The following is a 23417-nucleotide window of genomic DNA, read 5'->3' as shown; positions in this document are numbered from 1 at the left end:
TTTTTTAATGCTTATTTTCTCTTTGTTGTTGTTGTCTAATTATGTTACGCTTCAAGGCATGCTGTAGGATTTGGTACAACCTATTGACTAAAATGTTTCGCTTCATTGCTGGAGTTGTAATACAAAAGAGCAGTGACATTTTTCCAAGCTGACTAAATGTTTTACTCTGGTGTGTGTGAGACGAGCTGATGTGTCCTCCTTGATTAGCCATAAATAAATAAGATAAATAATTCATTTCTAGCCACAGTTTGCAGGATGTGAGAAAATGTTTTTCTTAAACGATTTTGACCACAGTTCTTTGTCCTTTTATAGGCTGATCTTCTGATGACCTAATGGAACTGAAGTTACGAGTAGTACTGTTTTGGGTCGTGGTGCTGCACTGTGGCTCTGCTGATGGCGGTATCCTCTACCGGGTCCAGGAGGAGCAACCTCCCAACACTCTGATCGGTAGCCTGGCAGCAGACCAAGGGCTGCCAGACTCGGGTCACCTTTACAAGCTGGAAGTGGGGGCCCCTTACCTTCGCGTCGATGGCAAGACGGGGGACATTTTTACCACAGAGGCTCCAATAGACAGAGAGACCTTGAGGGACTGTCGGACCCTTGCTAAAGGCAAGCTCTGCTACCTGGAATTCGAAGTATCGGTGACAGATCTGATACAAAACCAGAGCCCACGACTTATTGAAGGACGCATCGAAGTACAGGACATCAATGACAACACGCCGCAGTTTCCCTCCTCTGTGCTTACTATCTCTGTCCCTGAGAACACGATCATGGGGGCACTATTCTCCATTCCCATTGCTACAGACAGAGACACAGAGAGGAATGGAGTGGCTGACTATGCGCTGACTGCGGGGCCAGATGCAGCAACTTTATTTGGTTTACAAGTGGCTGATGACAGAGGAGGAAAGCTTCCACAGCTCATTGTTCTGGGCAATCTCGATCGGGAGCTGAAGGATTCTTATGACCTCACTATCAAGGCAGTGGATGGAGGAAACCCTCAGCGGTACAGCAGTGCTTTGCTGAGAGTGGTTGTGACTGATGCTAATGATAATTCCCCCAAGTTTGAAAAGTCTACATATGAGGCGGAAGTTTCAGAAAATAGTCCAGTGGGGCACTCTGTGTTGCAGGTAAGACCCGTACAATTTTCTAAATTTAAAATCCGGTAGTAATCTAGCGTTTAGTTGGTGATTCATTGGAGTTTTTATACTGCTTCCATTAACAATTTTTCAAGATAATTTAAAAAGTACCTTGCTTTTGCATTATTATTCTTTCTTATAAGCTGCAGTTTTGTCTAAGTTTAGGTTCAAGATTTGTTACAGTTTATATATGATGTTGTCAAAAATATTTGAGATTCTTCCCTTTTAACCAGACATCTTTAAAAACTAATTTCATATTCATACTTGATATTCAATTGCATAAATTCTAAAATGATTTATGACCAAGTTCACTCCTATTGTTCGAGTCTGCATTTTAAGTATTACAAAACATATTACAGCTGTTGCACATTAAGTGCGTACAGGTAATTAAGCTGCTTATTGCTTTTGTTTGTATTGTGTTCAGGAAAACAAGAGTTAGAGATGCAAAATGTCAGTGTGTAGGCGTAACACTCTCCTTGTTGGGTTTTCTCAGCGTACTGCTGTGAAATTGTTCTGTCATAAAGAAAATAGTAGCCCTAATATTTTAGTGTACGTTTTTATGGGAATCTCGACAAGGGAAAAGAAAGAAAGAAAGAAAATAAAGATAAATGAAAAAAATACCAATGGCATGACCATCAAACACAGAAAGGCAGTAATGAAATACGCCGACAAAAAATGTGTCCACATGCTGTGCTTTGAAGTGATCAGACTTCCATTGATCTATTTATACATTTATTCAGTGGCCAATGATTGGTTGAAAACATTATACACTAGTTCAATTAACTTCTAACTCAGAATCGTTGCATATATTTCTTGCCTTTGACCATTTATGTGTTTTGATTTTAGGTCAAAGCAAATGACTCCGATATGGGCCCGAATGGAGAAATTGAGTACACTCTTCACCAAGCAGTTGACCCAGTCCCCAAGCTCCTGCGAATTGATCGATCCACTGGCATCATCTACGTCAAAGGACCACTGGACAGGGAGGAAATAAGCAGCTTGTCTTTCTATGTGGTGGCAAGGGACAAGGGTCCTCAACCTAAAAGCTCAAAAACATTTGTAACTATCGAGGTGACTGACCAAAATGACAACGCCCCGGCTGTGGAGATTCGTGGAATTGGTCTGCTGATTCACAGTCAAGGGGTGGCCAATGTATCTGAGGACACGGCAGTGGGGACAGCTGTTGCTTTGGTGCAAGTGTCTGACAAAGATGAAGGAGAGAATGCCGTCGTCACTTGTGTGGTAGCAGGAGACGTGCCCTTCCAACTTCGTCCTGCCAGCGACTCATCCAGTGACAACAAGAGGAAATATTTCCTGCAGACCACCACTCCTCTTGACTATGAACGAGTTAGGAATTACACAGTAGAAATTGTGGCTGTGGATTCAGGAAACCCAGCACTCTCCAGTACAAACTCTTTAAAGGTGCAGGTGACTGATGTAAATGACAACTCTCCAATATTCTCCCCAACCTTGTTTGAGGTTGATTTTGCTGAAGAAAACCAACCAGGGGAGAAGGTGTTGGATGTTACGGCCTCAGATGCTGACAGTGGCACCAATGCTGAACTTCTCTATAACATTGTGGCAGACTCCTCCATCAAGGGTTTGTTTGAGATTGATCCAAACACTGGTGAAGTAAGAGCTCGAAGTCCACTTGATCGTGAACACAAAGAACGCTATGAGTTTCGGGTCACTGCAGCAGATAAAGGATCAACTGTTCATAAAGGAACGGCAACCGTTGTGATCAAAGTCCTTGACCGCAATGACAATGACCCCAAATTCATGCTGAGTGGATACAGCTTTTCAGTTTTGGAAAACATGCCTCCCCTTAGTCCAGTTGGCATGGTGACAGTCCTCGATATGGACAAAGGTGAGAATGCTCGAGTTCACCTCTCTGTAGAGCCTGATGGAGGGAAGTTCGTAGTTCAAAATGGAACTGGCACCATCCTGTCAAGCATCTCTTTTGACCGGGAAAAAGAAAGCAGCTACACGTTTCGTCTAAAAGCCATGGATGGAGGGGAACCTCCCCGATCTTCTTATGTGGGGGTTACCATCAATGTACTAGATGAAAATGACAATGACCCAGTGATCACCAAACCATCTAATTCCTCCTTCAGGCGCTTGTCACCTCTTGCTTCTCCGGACAGTCATGTCGAGGTGGTGGAAGCTGAAGACCTAGACAGTGGGCCCAATGCAGAGCTGGTTTTTAGCATTGCTGGCGGAAATCCTTATCAGTTATTCCGCATTTCCCCCTCCAGTGGTGAGATCACTCTGGCAAAGGAGATGACCCGCAAACATGGGGGACTACATCGTCTGGTAGTGAGAGTGAGTGACAGAGGGAAGCCTGCACGCCATGCCACTGCCCTTGTTCACATCTATGTCAATGAAACTATTTCAAATGTCAGCTTAGTGGAGGCCTTAGTTGGGCACAGTCTTTACACTCCACTGGACAGGGACATTGCTGGTGATCCTGATAATGGCTTTGCAGCCCAGAGAAGTAATATTTTGTTTGGAAGCCTCGCTGGTGTGGCAGGCGTTGTAATGTTAATCCTGGTCGTGGTATTTATTAGACACCGCATCCAAAGAGAAACTAAAAGTGGGTATCAGGCTGGGAAAAAGGAAACAAAGGACTTATATGCGCCTAAACAGGCACCAAAAAATGCCAAAGGCAAACGAGGACGGAAAGGCAAACCGCAGAAGTCCCCAAAGCCACTCGGGGAAGACGAAGAGGTCAGCCTTCAAAAAAGTCTGAAGTTTAACCTTGATGGAGTCAATGATAGCCCCAGGATTCACCTGCCCTTAACATATTCACCAGGAAGCCCTGATATCGGCAGGCATTATCGCTCCAATTCCCCCTTACCGTCCATCCAGCTGCAAGCCCAGTCACCCTCAGCCTCTCAGAAGCACCAGGCCGTCCAGGACCTGCCCGCTGCCAACACCTTTGTAGGAACAGGAGGAGACGACAACTCGACCGGCTCAGACCAGTACTCAGATTACAGCTATAAGACCAGCCAGCCGAAGTACAACAAACAGGTAAAGTCATTCTTTTATAAATTAAACTTCTGTCTGAGAAGAGTATGATTGGTTTGGAGCTTGGTATGAGGGACACAGAGACAGACGATTTAAGAACGCATTTCTATTCTCCCTATTGTGAGCAACAGCTTTATCACTGCTCTCACTTTGTGAGGAATCACACAATATCAAATTTGAATGATGTGAATGGCAGTTGTTGTCAGACTCATCAGCCTAAGTTTTAAAAATGTAAAATGATACTTAAACATTTATGGCAGATTTGCTACCACCGCTCCATTTTTATTGTCAATTTCACTGTCGCCAGAACTGTACATAATGTTGGATGGCAGATTAAAGAGAGACCCAATGTCTACTCAGCTTCTTTAAATTGAAATAAAATGATATTCTCTCAAATTACAGTTGTCACAAAATTCAAGATATAAAGTATCTCCCCTTTGTTAAGAGCAGAGCCATGCTGTCCCGCTTTTGGTTATGCTCCGGTGTACCTTCTCTGTGGGGGGGTAAGATTATATAAACAAGGAAAGTTACTGCAAAAAAGTGTTTTTCTTTTCTTTTTCAGTTGTTGCACTCCTTGTCAACTGAGTGGATCTGTCATATGTGTTTTTTTTGTTGTTGTTTTTTTTCTTTGTCAGGCAGGCAGTACACTAGAGCAGGGGAAGGTCCATTTCTCACTTACTTACTTCTGCTCCTCTGCCTGACCTCTAGTGCTCTGATCTCTGCAGGTCACTTGCTCTTATCTCCCTGCTCCTTATGCTCTTATCTCCTCTTATCTGTACAACATTTGGCAAGACTGGAATCGCCATGGAAACAGAAATATTAATAGACTCAGAGGGGATTATGAAGAGAAAAATTGTAGTGTCGAGGGATAGAAAGCTAGTGTGTCTCTAGGTTTCTGTGTCATCTCGGAGTGTGTGAATATGCTTTTTGGACCAGACAAGTGTAAAAGGTTTATTTGTGTGTGTGTGTCTGTGTGTCTGTGTGTGTGTGTGTGTGTGTGTGTGTGTGTGTGTGTGTGTGTGTGTGTGTGTGTGTGTGTGTGTGTGTGTGTGTGTGTGTGTGTGTGTGCGTGTGCGTGTGCGTGCGTGTGTGCACACGCAAGAGGAGAAGAGAGGCTGCTGTTATCCTAAAAAACTTTATCTATAATGCAGGAAAAATGTCCAAACATCCTGATATCATTCGTTATACGAATGTGCTTGAGTGGTTGGAATTGATCTCTCTGTTTCTCTTATCGATAATGTATTGAACTCACATTTAAGATGAGAAATAAAACATCCCGTGTCAATGAGAGGTCAAATCTACATAACCTCAGAGAGGTTTACACTCGCAACTTGCTTCTTATGGGAGGCACTCCATTACAAACAAGCAATAACCACATTGTAATAAGCTTACTATTGTGCGTAACTGATACCATTGAACTTTTTTCTGAAAGGTTAAATTATATATCAGACTGTCTGACAACAATATCTAACAAAGATACATTCATGCTGCTGCAGAGGTGTTCAAAGAACGGAAATCAATTCGCTGTGAAAACATTTTGACACTGATGTATACAATTTATTCTCATCCGAGACAAGTTTACACAGGCTTTCCAGACTTTTCTGTCGTCTCAGTGTCATATGTACAAAACAGTTTGACACTTTTCCAAGGCTTTGCAGATAATGTTTGCCCATGAAAATTAGCAAAAAATAGAAGAGGTGAAGGAAAAAAAACATCCCATGCTGCTGAGTTCTGAACATGTGTAGGTGACACATTTTCTGTGGAGATATCTTCAGAGCCGGTCTCACAGTTGGCTGGTTGGTGGTTTCAGCAGATGCTAGCTGACAGCTTAGGTGATCACAAGCCTTAGTGGGTGGAGTTAGTTCTGAGAACAGTCACCACTGTCTCCTTGATGGACACCATAAGGGACCAAAATGACTGCAAGCCACAGGGTGTGTCTGGGTATTTGTGTGTAGTGCCAATCTCTGCGCTTGTGTGCCCATTTGCTGCTTAGTGGAAGAGTGTTAATTGTAACTGCGGCACAGATGTAAGCTCTCAGCACCTGACAGCATCGCGTGTGTTTTTTCTCAATATGATACGGCAAATGCATACGAGACATGACTCATGTGATTGACAGGTAGTGTAAAAACATGGGCAGATGTTGAAACTCATGCGACATACCTCAACAGATGTTGTCTCATGTATGGCATCCCCTCTCACATCAGGAAGAACAGATTGACCAAAATATATAATTAAAGTCTTTGCCAAGTGATGTGACAGATGTAGAGTAGTGCCCTTGCTTTAATTAACTGGGCTACTTTCTACAATGGCTTCTCATTTGGAATGTGGTCAGATGTCTAGGTTTGTACTCAAATGCTCGATATTATGTCTGAAAGTTAATGTCTATGGATTATGAGGACAAGCATTATCATAAGCATTTATTTTGCCAAACTTTTCCGTAGAGCTGTCACTGCAAAGTGAGTTTTAGTGGTCTGCTCTGATACCCTGATGCTGTTAGGCTTCAATTTAAGACAACTTCCTTATAAGCACTTACCATTGTTGGGCACGTGCTGACTCAATAGTTAATAGACAGATCAAAATATTTGCTGTGAAAGCTCTGAAAAGGACATGCATGTGTGAGAGAGAGAGAGAGATACCTTGTGATGTTGTCTCACATTTACATCGAAATGAGAATTCAGCTAGATATAAAGACATTATTTTGAATTCTTATATAGCACATATATTTTTACATTTTAACTGTTAACTGAAAATCAGTTGATTGCACATCAGAAGAACCCCAAATAAGTCATTTCTCAACTTAGTGCAGAAATATAGAACTGTTTTATTTCTTAGAATGTAATACTTAAATTTGATGTAACATATAACATTTCTAAGTCATCTGAAACGTTATTTTGAAATAATATGAACTGTCATATTTGAAATGTTATATTTCTATTTGTAAAGGTATATTTAAATGCATGTTTAATCACTCTTTTAAAACCAAGTTTAGGCTGATGTTACAGTAGGATATTGATATTTTCTCAGTAATCACATCATTTTTCAAACAGTAGAAATCATAGGGAGACATTTTAGGGAAAACAATAATTACATTACAAAGGTCTGATTTCAGCAAATATGTTTTTGTTTTTTTTAGATATAATGCACTGAAAAGAAATGTGAAGAGAGGCCACTAATGAATATGAAACACCCACATAGACCACAACTAAATATAGGCTATGGATAGAAGCTTTCATATGTGACGTCAGTCAATACATCTTTTCTTTTAAATAAAGAGATGAAAAGAATTGATCCTTTCAAAGTGACAGTAAAAAGCTGTTTCCATCTATGACATCTGAGTTTCAACTCGAAGCTTAAATGTGGCATGATGTTGAATTAGACAAAAAAAAATACTGACCATGATCTGTGCTCATCATTCTTTTTCTAAATCTTTTCTCTGCTTCTTGTAAAATGTTCATGTATAGAAAAAGAACAAATTTGAACTTCTCCCATTTGTGTTTACCTCCAAAATTTTAATAAATAATTGACACACAAAAAAACCTTGTAACAACATCTGTTCCTAAATACAGTAGTTTCCTGGTTCATGCTCACTGGTGTTTGGTACATCTTGAGGATATGAACACAATTTGTTAGAGCTTAAGTTGGGTTTAAAGCCGCAGGAGTCATGTCGCAATGTGATAACTTTGGGTTGTGCATGTTGGAAACTGGCAGGAAATGGTTAGTATGATAATCACATGTAAATCCATCTAATCTTGTACAAATTTTAATTTAATTAATTTATTCAGTATTCTGAGGTTCTAATATCAGATTTTAATGAATGTTACTGCTCTAATATTTATTTGAATTTAATATTTCACCTACTCTTGTTTTTAATTTCCAATGCTTTAATTGACTTGTACAATTCCTAGTTAATGATCAGAAAGTATTTTCGTTCTTTGGAAACATCTGAACCTATGAAGGGAAGATACAAAAACAGCCGGAGGTTGAAAACTAGAACATTTGAATACTGTATTTTCAATGAAGGCTTGTCGAGGTTGCCAAAGCCCCAACAGATGTTTAAGATGTCCTAATTAGATCACCATAATATCCAAGCATGTGCCAGCTATAGACTGCATGTGCAAAGCAATATTTGTTTTGTCTCCCACACTAGGAGCTAGTGCTGCTATCAATTCAGAACCATTTTGATCTTTTCCCAAGACTCTGTAGAGAAATTTTCAGCCCTCTAATTGCTTTAAATTAACCCACTTTGGCGGAGAAATTCCTGAAACGCTGTTTCCGGGATTGCTTATTTTACAACAGACACCCTCTAAACACGGTTGAAAGGAGGAGGGGAATAAGAAAGAAGAAAAAAGAAAAAACATTGTCTGACAGAGATTTCAGAAAAAAAAAAAGGATATTTTTTTCTTAAACACTTGTTTCAGTGAAAACCAAGCAGGAAACACCAAGGATTGAGTTAGACATCCCAAACCCTGAACCACAGTTGTAACCAATGGCTGTCATGTACTGTATGTGTCCAGAACCAATGAAATTCAGTACCATGGACAGTGCTTTTTGCTGCCAACTGTTCCAGAGCCTGTGTGCAGATGGACTACCATTGCATCATGAATGGAAAGAGAGACTAAAGGCCCCTTGTGCGTCTAATAAAGACTGGCTTACTCCTTTATAAACACTGATTAAGTGTTTGAAATGCTTAATGGGTGGGAGGGTTTCATTTTACCGTAAGTACTGAAAGCCCTCCAACACCTAGAAAGATAAAGACAACACCTGACGCTACTGTGTCTGATGAAAACAACTGAAATGGATAAGCAAACAGTACAACTGTATCATCCATCAAAGCCCAGATGCTTTTAAGGTAGTTGGAAACAAACACGGAGCTTTAGGTTTCGCCGTGCTGAATATGAATAGAGGTCCTTACAGTTGATTTCACACTGCCTGCACCTGTTTGGGTAATATTCTAATTAAAGTGGGGAGACAGGGACTTTTCCTCAGGGTGTTGGCAAGTCAAACTGTTCTCAGGTGTATGCCACAGTTTTGTTATTGAACCCTGGTCGTCATTTACATCCCAGAGAGTGTGGGTATTTCAAAAGAATAATTGCAAGTGTGGCAGCATCCTCAAATAAATAACTGCATTATTTAAAGTTTATGCAGTGAAGTTAATTCAAGTCGACACTCAGAGAAGTCTATGTCGCTATGTTTTAATTATAAATACAAATAATAACACATTTACAGAGCAAATTTCTGTGTTGGAAAATAAAAGTCTGTTAATGAGTGACTGATGTTATCACGTGAAATCAAGTCAGCAATTATATGGTCATCAAGTGAGATGAATCATGTTACCTCATGCTGCTTGTCTCACATAGAAATCACAACATGCAAGCTGTTTTGTTTTGTTTTTTATTCCAATACATGAAGGTTGGAAGTTTGTGCACCTTTCGTAGTTTACCCCCTCATCACCTCTGAACGTGTGATATTGCATGATGGTTGCTGGAGAAACCACTGAGTCGCATTAGCCGTTAAAGCCGATAATTAGCCCTGTTGGGTCCTGGAGCTGGCACCTTTTTTCACACTCCACTTAATGAGAATTTTGCATTCAAACAAAAAAAAAAAAAAATAGCTGCAGTACGAAGAGCACATAAAGTACACATCACACAGCAATCACCGAAGCTGCAAATGCATTCTTTGTATATATGTTCACACCATTATAATGCTTTTTTCATCCACAATGGATAAGTGTTGTCCTCCTCTGGGCGACCTCTCTGCGGTTAGTTGAAGCCAATCCGGCAGTTCCTTAGAGCAGCAGAGAAGAGAGAGTGAGTCACTGTGGGTCTTAATTAACCTGTTTCTTTGTTAAGCAGGGCCCACACTTTGTGAACTTTAGGCATCCCTTTGAGCTGGGATTAGCCCAATTTACTCCAATACTGCCGTTTGAAGTCGGCAGAGGTGTATTACAGACAGAGGCTGGAGGCAAAATTTGCTCTTGTTCTTACAAGATTGCGACACATTATTGTCTCCAGCTTGCACTCAGGACCAGCGAAATCTAGAAATCATTGAGAATGTGTCATCTGCATTACGGTGTGTGGTTGGGAACGCACTGAGCGCAGCTGACTTATTCTCTCTATCTTCCCCCATCTCAGTTTCAATCTGCCTTCCAGTATTTTTTCAAACAGACATGATACACGCACACACAGACACCCACACGCATTCACAGCTCCCCATATATGCCCTGCCTGATTACCCAGAAAAAAAAGGCTTGAAGGAAAAGTGAGGTAATGCTGGAGTAATTTGCCCTACCTCTACTGCATGTTTCCTCTACTATTTTATACTGTAAAAGCATGCTTCAATACATTGTGCTGGCATTGCATTGTTGGAAGTTTTTCCAGCCACCAACTCTGTTGCAAATATGCAGTTTAACAACATTTCTAAATGTTTGCCCCCGCAGTAAAATACTTATTGGTTTACCAAACTTACTTCAGTACACCATATGGCCTTGTTTTGCTACAGTGTGTTTGATGCTTAATCTATTTTTATAATTACAACATATTCCTATTGAAAAATGCCAATAGTACAATTATATAATGAAAACGGGTTCCAGAAAGCTGTGGTTTCTAAATGGAAGTGGACAAATTCAAGTGCTTTTGATATTGGTACAATATATATCTATCTACATATATATATATATATATATAGAGAGAGAGAGAGAGAGAGAGAGAGAGAGAGAGAGAGAGAGAGAGAGAGAGAGAGAGAGAGAGAGAGAGAGAGAGAGAGAGAGAGAGAGAGAGAGAGAGAGAGAGAGAGAGAGAGAGAGAGAGAGAGAGAGAGAGAGAGAGAGAGAGAGAGAGAGAGAGAGAGAGAGAGAGAGAGAGAGAGAGAGAGAAGTGTTGGCGAGAGAGAAGTGTTGGCGATAACGTGAGTTGCAATAGTCTTGTGGGGTTTTGTAATAACTACCTGATGAACAATAAATATAAACACATATGCAGATGACGTTGATGTCACATGGACCAATGTGCCCCCTGTCAACATGTGGGTGCTGAAATGAGAAATTATACAGATAGATCATGAATGCACAGTAGATTAAACATGATTCATCACAGTTCTCAGTCTTTCTGTATATTGTACTTGTTGATACCTTGATGACTAAATTTGCAATGTATTGTTGAGTCTGAGTTTATATTATAATAATAAATGAAGTAATGTCTGTTTCTTTAAAACTTTGACAATAAATCACACTGTAAAGACAAACTCAGTTTACAGCTAATATTTACCTATTGAAAGAGGATCATTTGAAGTTAATTAGAACTAGGGAATGTGTTCTTGTGAACAACCATATGTGTAATACCCATGTAATGCTTTGTCTTGCCTTTATTTGTCTACATATGACAAAAAGTTCTGGGAATTTGTCATCAAATTAGGCACATTATGCGACCTGTATATACATACAATGTAAAAAAAATGTTTTTCTTATTTTAACTTAGAAATACATATATTTTTGTCCTTTCTGCTGATGAAGTGGTTTTAATCCCTGTGGGAAAATAAAGACAAAGGTGTTTCACCAGATAAGTTGACCTGGTGTTATCAAAAACTGCTCTTTTTCAGCTGCATTGCAACATTTACCAAATCTGCCCGAGAAATATACGCCCATAGTTCCATTACCACAAATAGGCCTAAAGCCTCGACCGAAAAGCTTTCTGAAAGGAAATCTTAATTTTAGCTTGAGATGTGATGGGATGTTTGTGACATGGAGACAAACACTGAAAGGCTGTGTTTAGAGCACAAGCCAGTAATGAATGTATGGTTCTTTGATCCAGCCTCGACAGAGCTGAGGCATGGCTGAATCAAACGCAGTCACAAAGAACACAAGAGCCGGCTCTCAGGAGGAAGCTTTCCTCGGATTGAGTAAAATTTCACTTGGAATCTACCGCTGAAGGAAGATATAACATCGGGGGGGCGGGGGTACAATAATGTGCAGAGCAGACTTGTTTGTCTAGCACTTCATACATCATCTCCCTCTTTGCCTCCTTTTATAAATACTGACTCTCTCAGGCCCCTGTTTTGGCCCAATCCCACCTTCAAGAGTCAAGTAACTCGACACGGCAAGTTGGGATTCCAATGCAGACACCAGCGGGTGAAATAATTTCAGGCTTATTGCCTTCAAAGAGCATGCTTGTTGGTGTATACAGAGCAGAGCTTCGAGACAGGCAGGACAACAGCAACGAGTAGTGGAGCGAGTTGCAGACATACAGAGAACAGCTGCATCGGGAGAAAGGCACGTCGGGGCAGATACCGCAACCAACAAGCATGTAACAGGAATAATGGCCGAGCCGCTGAAGCAGAAGGGTAACATCGCCTGGCAAGTGAGCAGCCCTCTGCAAATACTGGGACTAATTGCTGATGAGCAGCAGCTCGGCAGACAGGTGATGGGGTCAGTGGGGGCAAGCAGGAGGAAGGGAAGAGAAATGACAAACACACAAAAAGAAAGAGGCAGAGGCTGTGTCTGTCAGAGCGAGTCGAGGAGGAGAGTCGAGATGATGCAAAAAGGCAGCGCAGATCCTGCAGGATGTACTGCTGCATGTGTACAGTTTGACAGGTTACAACCGGACTTTATCTGAGGTAAATGTATAAAACGAATATGTCTATGTTGTGTATGGGAAGGACTCCATTTTCCCTGGACAAGATTTTGGAAAAGCCTTTTTTTTTTTTCTTAGATAATACCACAAATAACTAGATGGCAAAGAGTTTGCCTAGATTGTTTGTGCAACAATAAGCTTAGTGTCATGTAGCAGCTGTCTGTGGGATAACACACTGGAAATAAATAAAATAAAACACAAGAAGAAACAAAAAGCTTGATGTTAGCCACATCAGCTGCAATGTTTTTCTCCTTTACTTTATTTGTAGGGATGAAAAATATTGAAGAAAAGTAAATTTACTATATATATATATATAATTTTTATATTTCAGTATTGATAATAAGTCAAGGTCATTGACAAATTTATTACATTTTATAAATAAATCTATATATTATGAAGTAGTTGCAGAGAATTTCACCCTGTTTAGTTATCATGCTAAGTAGTGAACCTTGGTTGACCATTGCGCTTCCTGTTGTTATTGGCATTTTAAGATATTAGGTTGACAACTGCTGGTATCCATTGACAATGAAAAATCACTATTTAATACTCCTTGGAGCTTTCAGTTTCAGATATCTGGTAGGTCTTTTTTTTTTTTCATATTTACAACCATCATAAGTAGTAATCTGATGTTATTATTACAATACGAATCATCAATCAATTCTAGCCCAAAAAACTTTGCTTCAATAAAATAATAGTGATACTGTAAAGTTATGTCCCATTATTGTGATTTCAAGACTGAGTAGAACAAAGACCCTCATACTTGTCCTGCCGTTGCCCCCCCCCCCCCCCCCCCCCCGAGGAGATCTGCCCTGCACTTTGAAAACTACTGGTCTGGTAATTACCAGTGAGTGGAGAAGTTCTCCCTCAGACAGTCTTTACACCTTGTACTCATTGGATGTTCTGTTGTTTTTGCTTTAGATATCAGCCACAACCTGAAGCAACATTTCTCAGTAGTGAGTGGGGTTTTATCTGCATGGCTTCAATCATTGTCTACTGGGCTGTCAACATTTCTGAAACTCGCACGACCCGCTCTCAGAGCTGCCCTTGAACACCTCTCAGACAGTGCACTCTGCTGCAGTTGTTAAAGGAGCTGCTCGTGTTAAATGGCACTTTAACACAATAGAGACTTTTAGCTGTGGATTTTTATTTTCTCATTTGAGACAAAATAATTCTCTCAAATTTTATTCCCATTTTGTAACATTTTGATGACTGAGTTGCTACTTTTAAACATGCTGAATACACACACTGTCACACTAAAGTTGCAGAGTCATAAGAAACAGAACTCGTTTAGAATAGAATAAAATAGTTCTTAAAATAGAATGAGTTATTCCCGAATAATGTATTATCTTTTTAATAGCATACTACAAATTGCATTATATGTGAACAATATGTAAGTTTGAGCAGCTCCCAACCTGACTCACTTTCTAACCCATTAGAAAATGAATCCAGAGACTCCAAAACATTTTCATTATTTTTTTGCTGAAGCATTGCGTTTAAATACTGTGTGCCTTTAATTTCATTTTGTTTAGGATGGGTGAACACAAACCCTCAACTGCCAGCTTCCCCTTGGGACAATAATGAAATTAAAACCTGATAAAATATTCTTTGTGCATCCCGAGATTATTTGAGCTTTTTACACATGCAATTTATAAATGAAACATGTAAACAAAACCACAACTTTTTTGTTTCTTACCTGTGCAAAAAGTTCAGCTAAATTTAGATATTGAAAACCGAAGTTCAAGTACTTTAATTAGCATTGAATATGCGTTTATAAAAAGAAAAGCAAGTGACGCTCTCACAACAATGGATTCAGCTGTCTCAGTTGCTCTGAACATACTTCACCTGCAGTACTTAAATACGAGCGGGTTTTTTATTTTTTCTTTCTCGTTTATTTCCGTGGTGGTTCAGGTTCCATAATGTTGAGGAGAAAAGAGATGGTCGGCTGACATACAGCTTGTTTGTCAGATAGCCGCACGAATGAGTGTCAGCCTGTCAATATGAACTCATCCACAAGAGTGTTATTGACCAGAGGAAGAGAAGAAAACCGGAAAATTGAACTAATAGGCCAACGTCAATTCAAATTTCATATGTGTTTATCTTCAAAAGTGTTGGGAAGTGCAGATTGGTGGAGGATAGTAGTGCTGTCTTTATGGAACAAGCCAGAAGATTAAGCTTATCATTAATAGCCCTTAAGGCCGGGGTGTCAAACTCATTTTAGTACTCCCCATTTAATCTCATTTGGGCTCGATTGGTATAACGATTGCATCACACTCTGTGATTAACAACTTCTTCTTTCAGTGCAACAAAGTATAATCTGCAGTTGTTTATTCTTAATGAAGTTTTGATAAAGCCTGTCATGGACAACCTGGAATTTCTTTAAACAAAACAAAACAACAAACCACAGTGCAATGTGAATTCCTCTTTGCCAAACTGACTCTGCTTAGGCTGGTTGACGAATGTTTCCTCACAGCAGGAACGATTACTGCAGCCTTCATTGTGCATGTTTCTCCAACACTCCCCAAAACCGTGGATTTGATTTTGTGAGCAAAAAGCTTGCTAGCTTTCGTTGCAGCATCATGTTGCAGTCAGCTGTTTAGTTTTAGGCATAAAGCTGCCTCCTAGTTTCCTCAGAACTTGGATTTGATAAAAAAAAAACATTTTTTAACAAGTTTTGAAGTCGAATTGATAAGAAATAAACACTGACATTCACGCCAGTATTCAGACCTTAAACTCAAGCCATCATTGAATACTTTTTTTCCCCTTAAAGTTACATGTCAAAAAAATTTTTTTTGTGTTGCTCCTGTTGTTACTTATCGGCATAAAGTTATTCATTGTTGTGAGCAAAATGAGACAATCATTGTATCCCTGCCTCATAAAAGCTAGTAAAAGAACAGCTTTAATGGAGGACAATAGTGTAATTAAAGCACCGCAACCAGATGATTTCACCCTGCCTACTAATTTCAGCATCAGTGTTGTGTGTTATCTTTGCTCATCTCACTTAAACAGCGTGACCTCTACATTAGGGATTGAAGTTACTTTTTATTAAAATTTGTCTCTAATGTATTCTGTAAAAAAATATGCATGATACTATGTCATTTTAAGGTTAAAGCTGAGTTGTGGATCCAGTATGTGCTGTGAAACACATACATAAGGTGTCAAAAATGCCCATAGTTGCTTTTCTACTTCACTTCCTTCACTCGTGTCTTCAAATTGTAGTTCGTCCTTGACCTTCTTGATGGAAGTGCTGCCATGGCTCCAGCAGCCAAACCTGTGTAAGTGCAGTACAAACAAGCCAGTATCTTTTTAGACTTTTAGCTCACTGACAGAAATAGCTAGCCAGCATAACAGCACCAGAAGCAGCACTACAAACCAACACATCTCATCCAAAACCCAAAAGGCACTGAAGTTTTTTTTTTTTTTTCCCTCAGTGCTTTTGGAGCGAGTCTGCTCTTGTAAAATGTATGGGGGAAGGGAGAGTGGGATGTTTTTAGATTGTGGAAGTCTGGGAAAGACTAGGTGTCTGTACAATATCACATTGAAGCCTTGTTTGTTCTTTCTACCATACTGACAAGCTACAACTGACAAGGTACCAAGGTTTAAAATCTCAACCATGTAAAAATATTAAGACCAATGCACCATGTTTTACCTCCTGAGTAATTATTTTCCTTTGCACATTTTGTGGGTTATTCCCTCAAATTCCTTCTTTTTCACCCATCCGTGTCCTCCTGGTTGTATCTGTTTCTTGCTATTAAAAACTGTCTTAGGCAGGTGGAAATAGAGGCCAATAATATTCACATAACATCCGCAGACATCCTTTGAAGTACCTCGCCAGCATAGGGAAGGTACGCGTTACCTTGAGCTACAGTAGATGGAGACGGATGTCAGCTGTGCGATCCGGCTCTGCGCCGTATGAAAGATGGCACAGCTCAATAATCAAGGCTTATGCGGAAACAGTGGCTGCACAGACCGCCCTGCTATACTCAGCACATTTCTACTTTCTTGGCACCCTCTGCGTACCCTTCTGATGCTGTCTGTTTCATGTTCGCTTAAAGGCTGGAGCACCTGCATTCCAGGGTACATCCTAATTATTCAGCACCCAGTCTGCTGTTGAAAGTTGGCGGGACGCCGTTCCTCTGAGTTCTCCTGCATTAACGAGTCAAATCCTATTTGCATGTGATGCTCATTAATATGCATATTTGAGTGTTTACACAAGCAGATCAATGGTATGCCAGGTTTTATAGTGATGTCCGGGTTCTCAGAGAAGGGAAGATTTTCCCAAAAAGTGTCTTCTAAAGTCAGAATCCATGGTTGGTGATGTGACATCGGACACAACCCACTATACATATTCAGCATTGGCAGTGCACATCTGGCTGATTGTTATCGGACTTTAATGAGAATTGTAAATGGGGAAAATATGAAAGTATATAAAAAGATGTGAAATTCCTTTGGAAATTGCTATGCTATTAAAGTTACAAAAGACCTAATATTCCAGCAGACATGGTTGACTGATTTTACCAACTAGTTGGTAAAACTAGCTATTAAAGACTATTCTTAAGGTTTTTATTATATATCATATTTTATAAAACTATAAAGCAGTATGAAACATAAGACCCATGGGTCAACACTGACCAGCAAGAGACTCCAATTTGGCACAGGAAATGACCAACCAAATTGAAAAAAAAAATACTGTATATATACATATTTAACTGAGTTTTCTCAAGAGTAGCAGAAATTACCCAACACTCAAGACTCAAGGTGAGATAGCCGTGATGCTGTATCATTGATAGCAATTGAGTTTGTATAAAATGCATACTGCAAAAGCTATAATAGTTTGTTTGGGCACATTTCACTGTATTTTCACCTGAGTGTTTCATTAAAATGTTAGTACTGTTGTCATTTAAACCTAAAGTTTAAATTTAATGGTTATTATGGTACTATTATAGCAGTATTACCAACTCAAGGTGAAATGGGGCCACTGAACTGAAGTGTGACACCTCTGATATAAAGGATTTTCTATACAATGTATCCTGTAATAAATGTTTCATCCAAGATTTCCTTGTAGTCATTAAAACAGCATTTACTTTGTGCTACCCTGTATTTCATAAACTGCCAACACTTTCTTAGAGGTCTTCTATTAAGAAGCAAAACAGCTCATACATTCATATGCAGTGTCGGGCCTGTATCCCAATTGGTGTCAGTGTATTTCTATTTGTATGTGCATATTGCTCATAGTATGTGCTTTATGATTATGCTTCCACAATTACATTAGCAAGTAAGTACTTGAGTTTGTGCTTGCATAGATTTGTTTGTGGGTAGATTAAAACCTCATACAAGTAGGTTTTTGCATGCTTGCTTCAATTTGTGCATGTGTGACATGTTTGTTGCGTCCATACTGATATTTTAGCATCGTACAAGGACCTGTAAATGTCTGTCTCTTCATTTTTATTTGCTCACTCTTGCCCCACTGTGTGGTCTGCACTGTGTCTCCTTACTTAAAAGGCCTTAACACTAATTGACACAGTCATATTGCTCAGTGCATTCTCAACATATAACAGGAACTGTCTTGACAAAAGTCAGCCTGTGAAACCAGACTGAGGGCAAATAATATTTTCTGCTACAGATAAATGCTGCAAAACAAAATCCACTCAAGTTCAATCAACTGAGAAGTACACCTGGTGTGCCAATTAAAGGGACTTTTACAGGTCTTTGTAGGAATGCAAAAATACACAGAATAATATAAACATACTAGATTGACACGCATTTCGATACTCTCAGAATAATATGTGTGCTCACAAAGCTAGGTGCAATCTTATTACATTCACACAAACATCATTAGGCACATACATTAGGCAAGTATGAATATCCATATACAACTCAAGCTTCTAGAACATTTTCAACATGCATGGGCAAGTCCATTTGTAAACTCTTGATACTATTGTCAAAAATAAGTAGCTTACTTATAATCTTAAGCATTCTCAATTTTGCATAATAACTTTCAGATAGTGTGACCACTTCAAAATGAAGCTTTTATCCCTTGTTTGAGTTTGGAGTTATGCTTATACATCCATTCCTTTTCAAGGCATCGTGACATTTAAAAAGATACCATCTTTTTATAGACGTGCAACCAAAAAAAATGCATTTTGGTGCATTGAAGTACACATTTCAGAGGATGGAAATTGGGTCTCGCTGCTCCAAAGAGCATACAGATATTACAAATGACCATAAATGATATTTGCTTCTTGAGTTGTTCCAAGTTGCTTCTTGTCCTAATTGGTAAGAGTAATGTGAACTTTAAGACAAAGAAAAAAAGAGAGATATATCGGAAAGAAATGCACCCTTTTCAAATACTTCTGTGAGCAAATAATGTATAGGGCTTTCTCATGAGGTAGCAGAGGAGGCATTGATTCAGAATGCTCCTGATGAAACTCTTTAACTAGAGGAATGATCAACACGGTGAGGGCAAGACAGAGAGGCAAATGACTTCAATTAGTAGACTCTGCTTAATGACTGAACCATTCGTTGAACTAGGACACGAGGATTGATTTCATCTGGACCTCCCTTTTAGACTGAATGGTCAAAGTCGGCCCTTTGGGGTCAGTTGGCTGGAACACATGGTGCGACAGAAATGACAAGTTTAGAAAATGGGCCTGGACCAGGATGGTGTTAATCTTTTTCACTATGTACAGCATAATGAACACTTCTTGTAAACTCCTCTCTGGAGGTCCATTATTTTTATTTTTTTTCCCCGCTCAATTACTGTGCCTGTGAAAGCTAAAATCAACAATTTTCCACACATCGATCTCAGTATAGGTGGGATATTGTTTACTTTAGCTTTTTGTCTTAAAAAAATAAATTAAAAAATTGCACATTACAATAGTTAATAAAATTTACAAATGAAGTGCAATAATGCAGCGTGACACTTGCACATAGTGTGTTACTTCCAGCTCGCCTGTTGTTTCAAACAGTTTTCCTGGCGTTGTACACCAAGACTAACACGCCACAGCAAGGTGATTGCGATTTCAACAGCAGGCTATAGTCTGTTGTGGTGTTTCACGCTCCAACAAAACTCTACAAGCTCAATGAAGAGTTTTGCCGTGACAGATTTTATTTGGCACGGCGTCATCAGAAGACTTGGCACTGTCCACGAGCTCCGTTTCATTCATTATATCAGCTTTAATGTTGTGATTATGCATTAAACATTTTTAATAATGAGCAATGTTGTGATTTAAGGGTGAAAGGATCCATGACCAAAGTCTACGCTGATGAATGGCAATTGTAAGTGAACTTTCACTGCATCTCATCCAGACTGCCAACCGCGGGGCCGTCTTGATGTCATCAGAATGCTCTGCAACGCTGACTCGCTCTTTGAAGTAGAGGGAAAATAATTAAAGTGATGCTAGTGATCTATATACGTATTAAAAAGTGACGGTCTCCCGTTATCGATCAAGTCTGATGAAATGTCTGATGAAAAGCCGGTGGTTCACAATGATCTGCTCCCATTTCTTTCCTCGGGCTCATATTGCTTTCTGTGAGTGGCACATGGTCAGATTCTGTCTTTTATGTAAAAAAATAAAAAAATAAATAAAATGAGTAACTCCTTTAGGCAAAGCTGTGTGGAGGCTCAGCTCCCTGATGGCATTGCCTTTAGCTGAGATATTATATCACCACACAACCCAGCCTCCTTACCTTCTGCCAGGCAGATTAGTGCTTTTATCAATAAGCAGCTTAGCACCAAAGTGTCCCTCAATAATATGCCATGGTATTTTTTTTCTCCCTCTGCTTTAACTCCTGGGCTTCTTTTTTCCATGTCTTTTGGTCTTACACATTCTCAAACTCTTACATTTTCCTATTTTCCCTCCTCCTTACCTTTTATTTTTCCACCCCAAAGTCCTCGACTTTGTATAACTCTGGGTATTAACCTCTGACTTAGACAAACAGAAACATATTATGTATTCCTCTCCTCAGGTCACATTAGGAACCTAGATGGGGCCCAGGAGGGCCAGGGAGCGGCATCCCCATCAGACATACTACCCCATTAGAAGCCTGCAGTGCACCATAAAACCCATTAAGGTCCATTAGGGAAGTGCTCTGGCCCACAGACACCTTTAAGACCAGTCAGCCACAAAGGTGCACAGTTACAGATGGTGTAAAACTTATGCGACTTGTCACTGAAGTACCACGTGTGCCGAAGGATATTTATCCGGCGCTCTGTGTCGGCTATGGTTACATAAAAAGCATCAGCTTGTATGGGGAGAACATACTTACCAGCGAGCCATAATCACCTAAAGTCTCAACCAACCTTGATCTACAGTGGTGTTTGGTGACACCTGCACAAGTTCTACAATTATACCATTACTTTTCTAGTTGGGGAACAAGCACACAATGCAAAGTGTTGCAATAAATATGAATTAGCATTAGCATTATTGACCTTAAACAGATCCCAGCTGAGATTTCACTCAGTCTTTTGTAACTGCCTGGACACGTTCTCTGGCAAATGGCAGCTCTTTCACCCTCCTTCGATTTGAACAATTGCGTACAGCTGTGAGGTTTCAGCATACTGCCTCTCATGTGATTAGAGCACTGCTTATTACGTTTGATGAGGCTGACCCAAATCTTCCATCTTCCAACAGACACATTTTTCACTGTGAGTTTGAAATTCTAAATCCGAGATCAAGTCAAAGGTGAATCCCTGGTTTGGCCACAAATTGCTATTTCTGGAGTGTTTGTGGGAGGGGGGGGGGGGGGTAGTAGAGAGGCATGAAAGGGAGTGCTGCAACAGGCCAACTTACCATTTGGATTTACAGGAGACTTTTTTGTGACATTTAATAAACATTATCAACAGCTACAAATGTGTTTTCTGATTTCAAAGCAATGTGCTGTGTCACAACCAAACACAAGTACAGCCGTCAAACCAAGTTTGCCACATGGAGCATTGCCTAATGAATGGCTTTTTAATTAGCTTTGGAGAAACGTTTCTCTTTGTGACAGACTGTTGTGGAGTTATGATTAATTTCATGCATTTCATGTCTTTTCTCCTACGTTGTTAACGGCGGCAAGTGACTCAGTGATTCATTTTTTTCCCCTTTATCCTCTCACAATTACTTTTTTTCCCATTTAGTTTTTAAGTGCTGCATTTCTGTAAGTTAGTTGTTTGAAAAAAAGACAGTGCTGGATGAGAAACTTCTGGTTATTCTCGTGTTCTTGCTTTGCATTACAATAGATTTTCTCAGTCTCTGAGTTGAATATGCTGTGGACCTGGCTGGATTACCAAGTGAACCAACTGGTCAAGTGCCCAGGTTCCCCCCAATAGACTGAGGCTCACAAAATCGCATCTGAGTCCATGTATTAATCACAAAATTGGAAAATTAGACATTTGTGACAGAATTTGATATCCATCTATCTATTCATCCATAATCAGAAAACTCATGCATGCTGACTTTACAAGAAAAGCACTAATCACAGGATTTATTATTTTCATAATTATTTCTGGTCATTATTTCATTTAAAAAGTAACTAGTATGTGAAAAAGCTTAATCTCTCCAATTTTAATCGATGTATTGTTGAGTTTGCTATCAAGTGAAGGTATGGAAACAAGCAACTTTCTACTTTACTAATCAATCAGCTATCAAATGCATCAACATTTTTTTTAACTCCTTTTATTTTCCATTCTGTTGACATTAACAGGCTTTATCATGCATACTGCTCATAACTATGACTCCTAAACAATTTACAATGTCTTAAAAAGTTGAAACTAGTTGAAACAGAGAAATAGTGCACCGTACTCATTTATTATTCGTCACAGCGACCTCCGTGATGACTTTATGCAGCACAGCCGTTCAATCACATTCACACTATCGCAATATGCAATCGAGAATAAATTATGACATTGAAAGATGGTGGACTACTTGGTTGTTCAAATTTACAGGGATCACTGCATCTGGTCACTGGTTTTTCCACCAGATGCGCTTCCTGACACCACCAGGATTCAAACCTGGTTCCCCCACAATCAAGGTTGAGATTTGACCTTATGCACCACGAGGGGGCACTCACTTGTATTGAATAGCTGCCAAATATTAAAAGTTGCTTTGGATAAAAGTGCAGAAGCATGACTTCTGCAGCCATGATATCAAACATAATGTGTTTTTTGTCAGAAGAGGGTTAAACAATGAATTAGATTCTTCTTTAAGTTGATGCATGTTTTCTGTGTGGCTGTGCAAACATTCAAACAGTCACAGACAATCGCGGTCAACCCGGGTCCAGTAAATGTTTTTTTTTTTTTTTTTTTTGCCTTAGGGTCCCCAGAAGTGCATCCCCTCATGTCTCCAAGATCCAAGTTATTTCATATTGTGCTCTATTTGCCCTGAGAAAAAAATGATTCATAATCCTTCATATATAATATAATAATATATTCAGGTGTTTTTTTGAGCAGTTCTATTTTCCAAAACAATGAGGAATTGCAATAAGCGTCCTAAAAAGGGAACTCACTTCAAACACATTGCCTGGAGTATTCCACTGTGCAAATTTCTCCTCTCACATCACAAGTGGCTGTTTCATTCCTCCGGTGTTTTGTTTTCTTTTTAAGTCACTATTTTATCCACACACCCGTAATGTTAATTCTTATAATGTAATTCTT

The 23417-nt window shown here is 39.6% G+C and overlaps 1 protein-coding gene across 1 annotated transcript in view; it reads left to right on the top strand.

Annotated features, from left to right (window-relative positions):
- Positions 1 to 323: 323 nt before the first annotated feature.
- pcdh1a (protocadherin 1a) overlaps positions 324 to 23417 on the top strand; it is a gene marked incomplete at its 3' end in the record, with an annotated part of 84591 nt that continues 61497 nt past the window's right edge. The window contains exons 1-2 of the mRNA XM_080508625.1: positions 324 to 1127; positions 1983 to 4166. Of these exons, the coding sequence (XP_080364751.1) occupies positions 333 to 1127; positions 1983 to 4166 (2979 nt within the window). The 5' untranslated portion in view covers positions 324 to 332. The remainder of the gene's footprint in view (positions 1128 to 1982; positions 4167 to 23417) is intronic.

The sequence above is a fragment of the Blennius ocellaris genome (assembly GCF_963422515.1).
Source record: "Blennius ocellaris genome assembly, chromosome: 14".
In the NCBI taxonomy this organism is placed as follows: domain Eukaryota; kingdom Metazoa; phylum Chordata; class Actinopteri; order Blenniiformes; family Blenniidae; genus Blennius; species Blennius ocellaris.
This window is presented reverse-complemented; position numbering and strand designations above follow the sequence as displayed.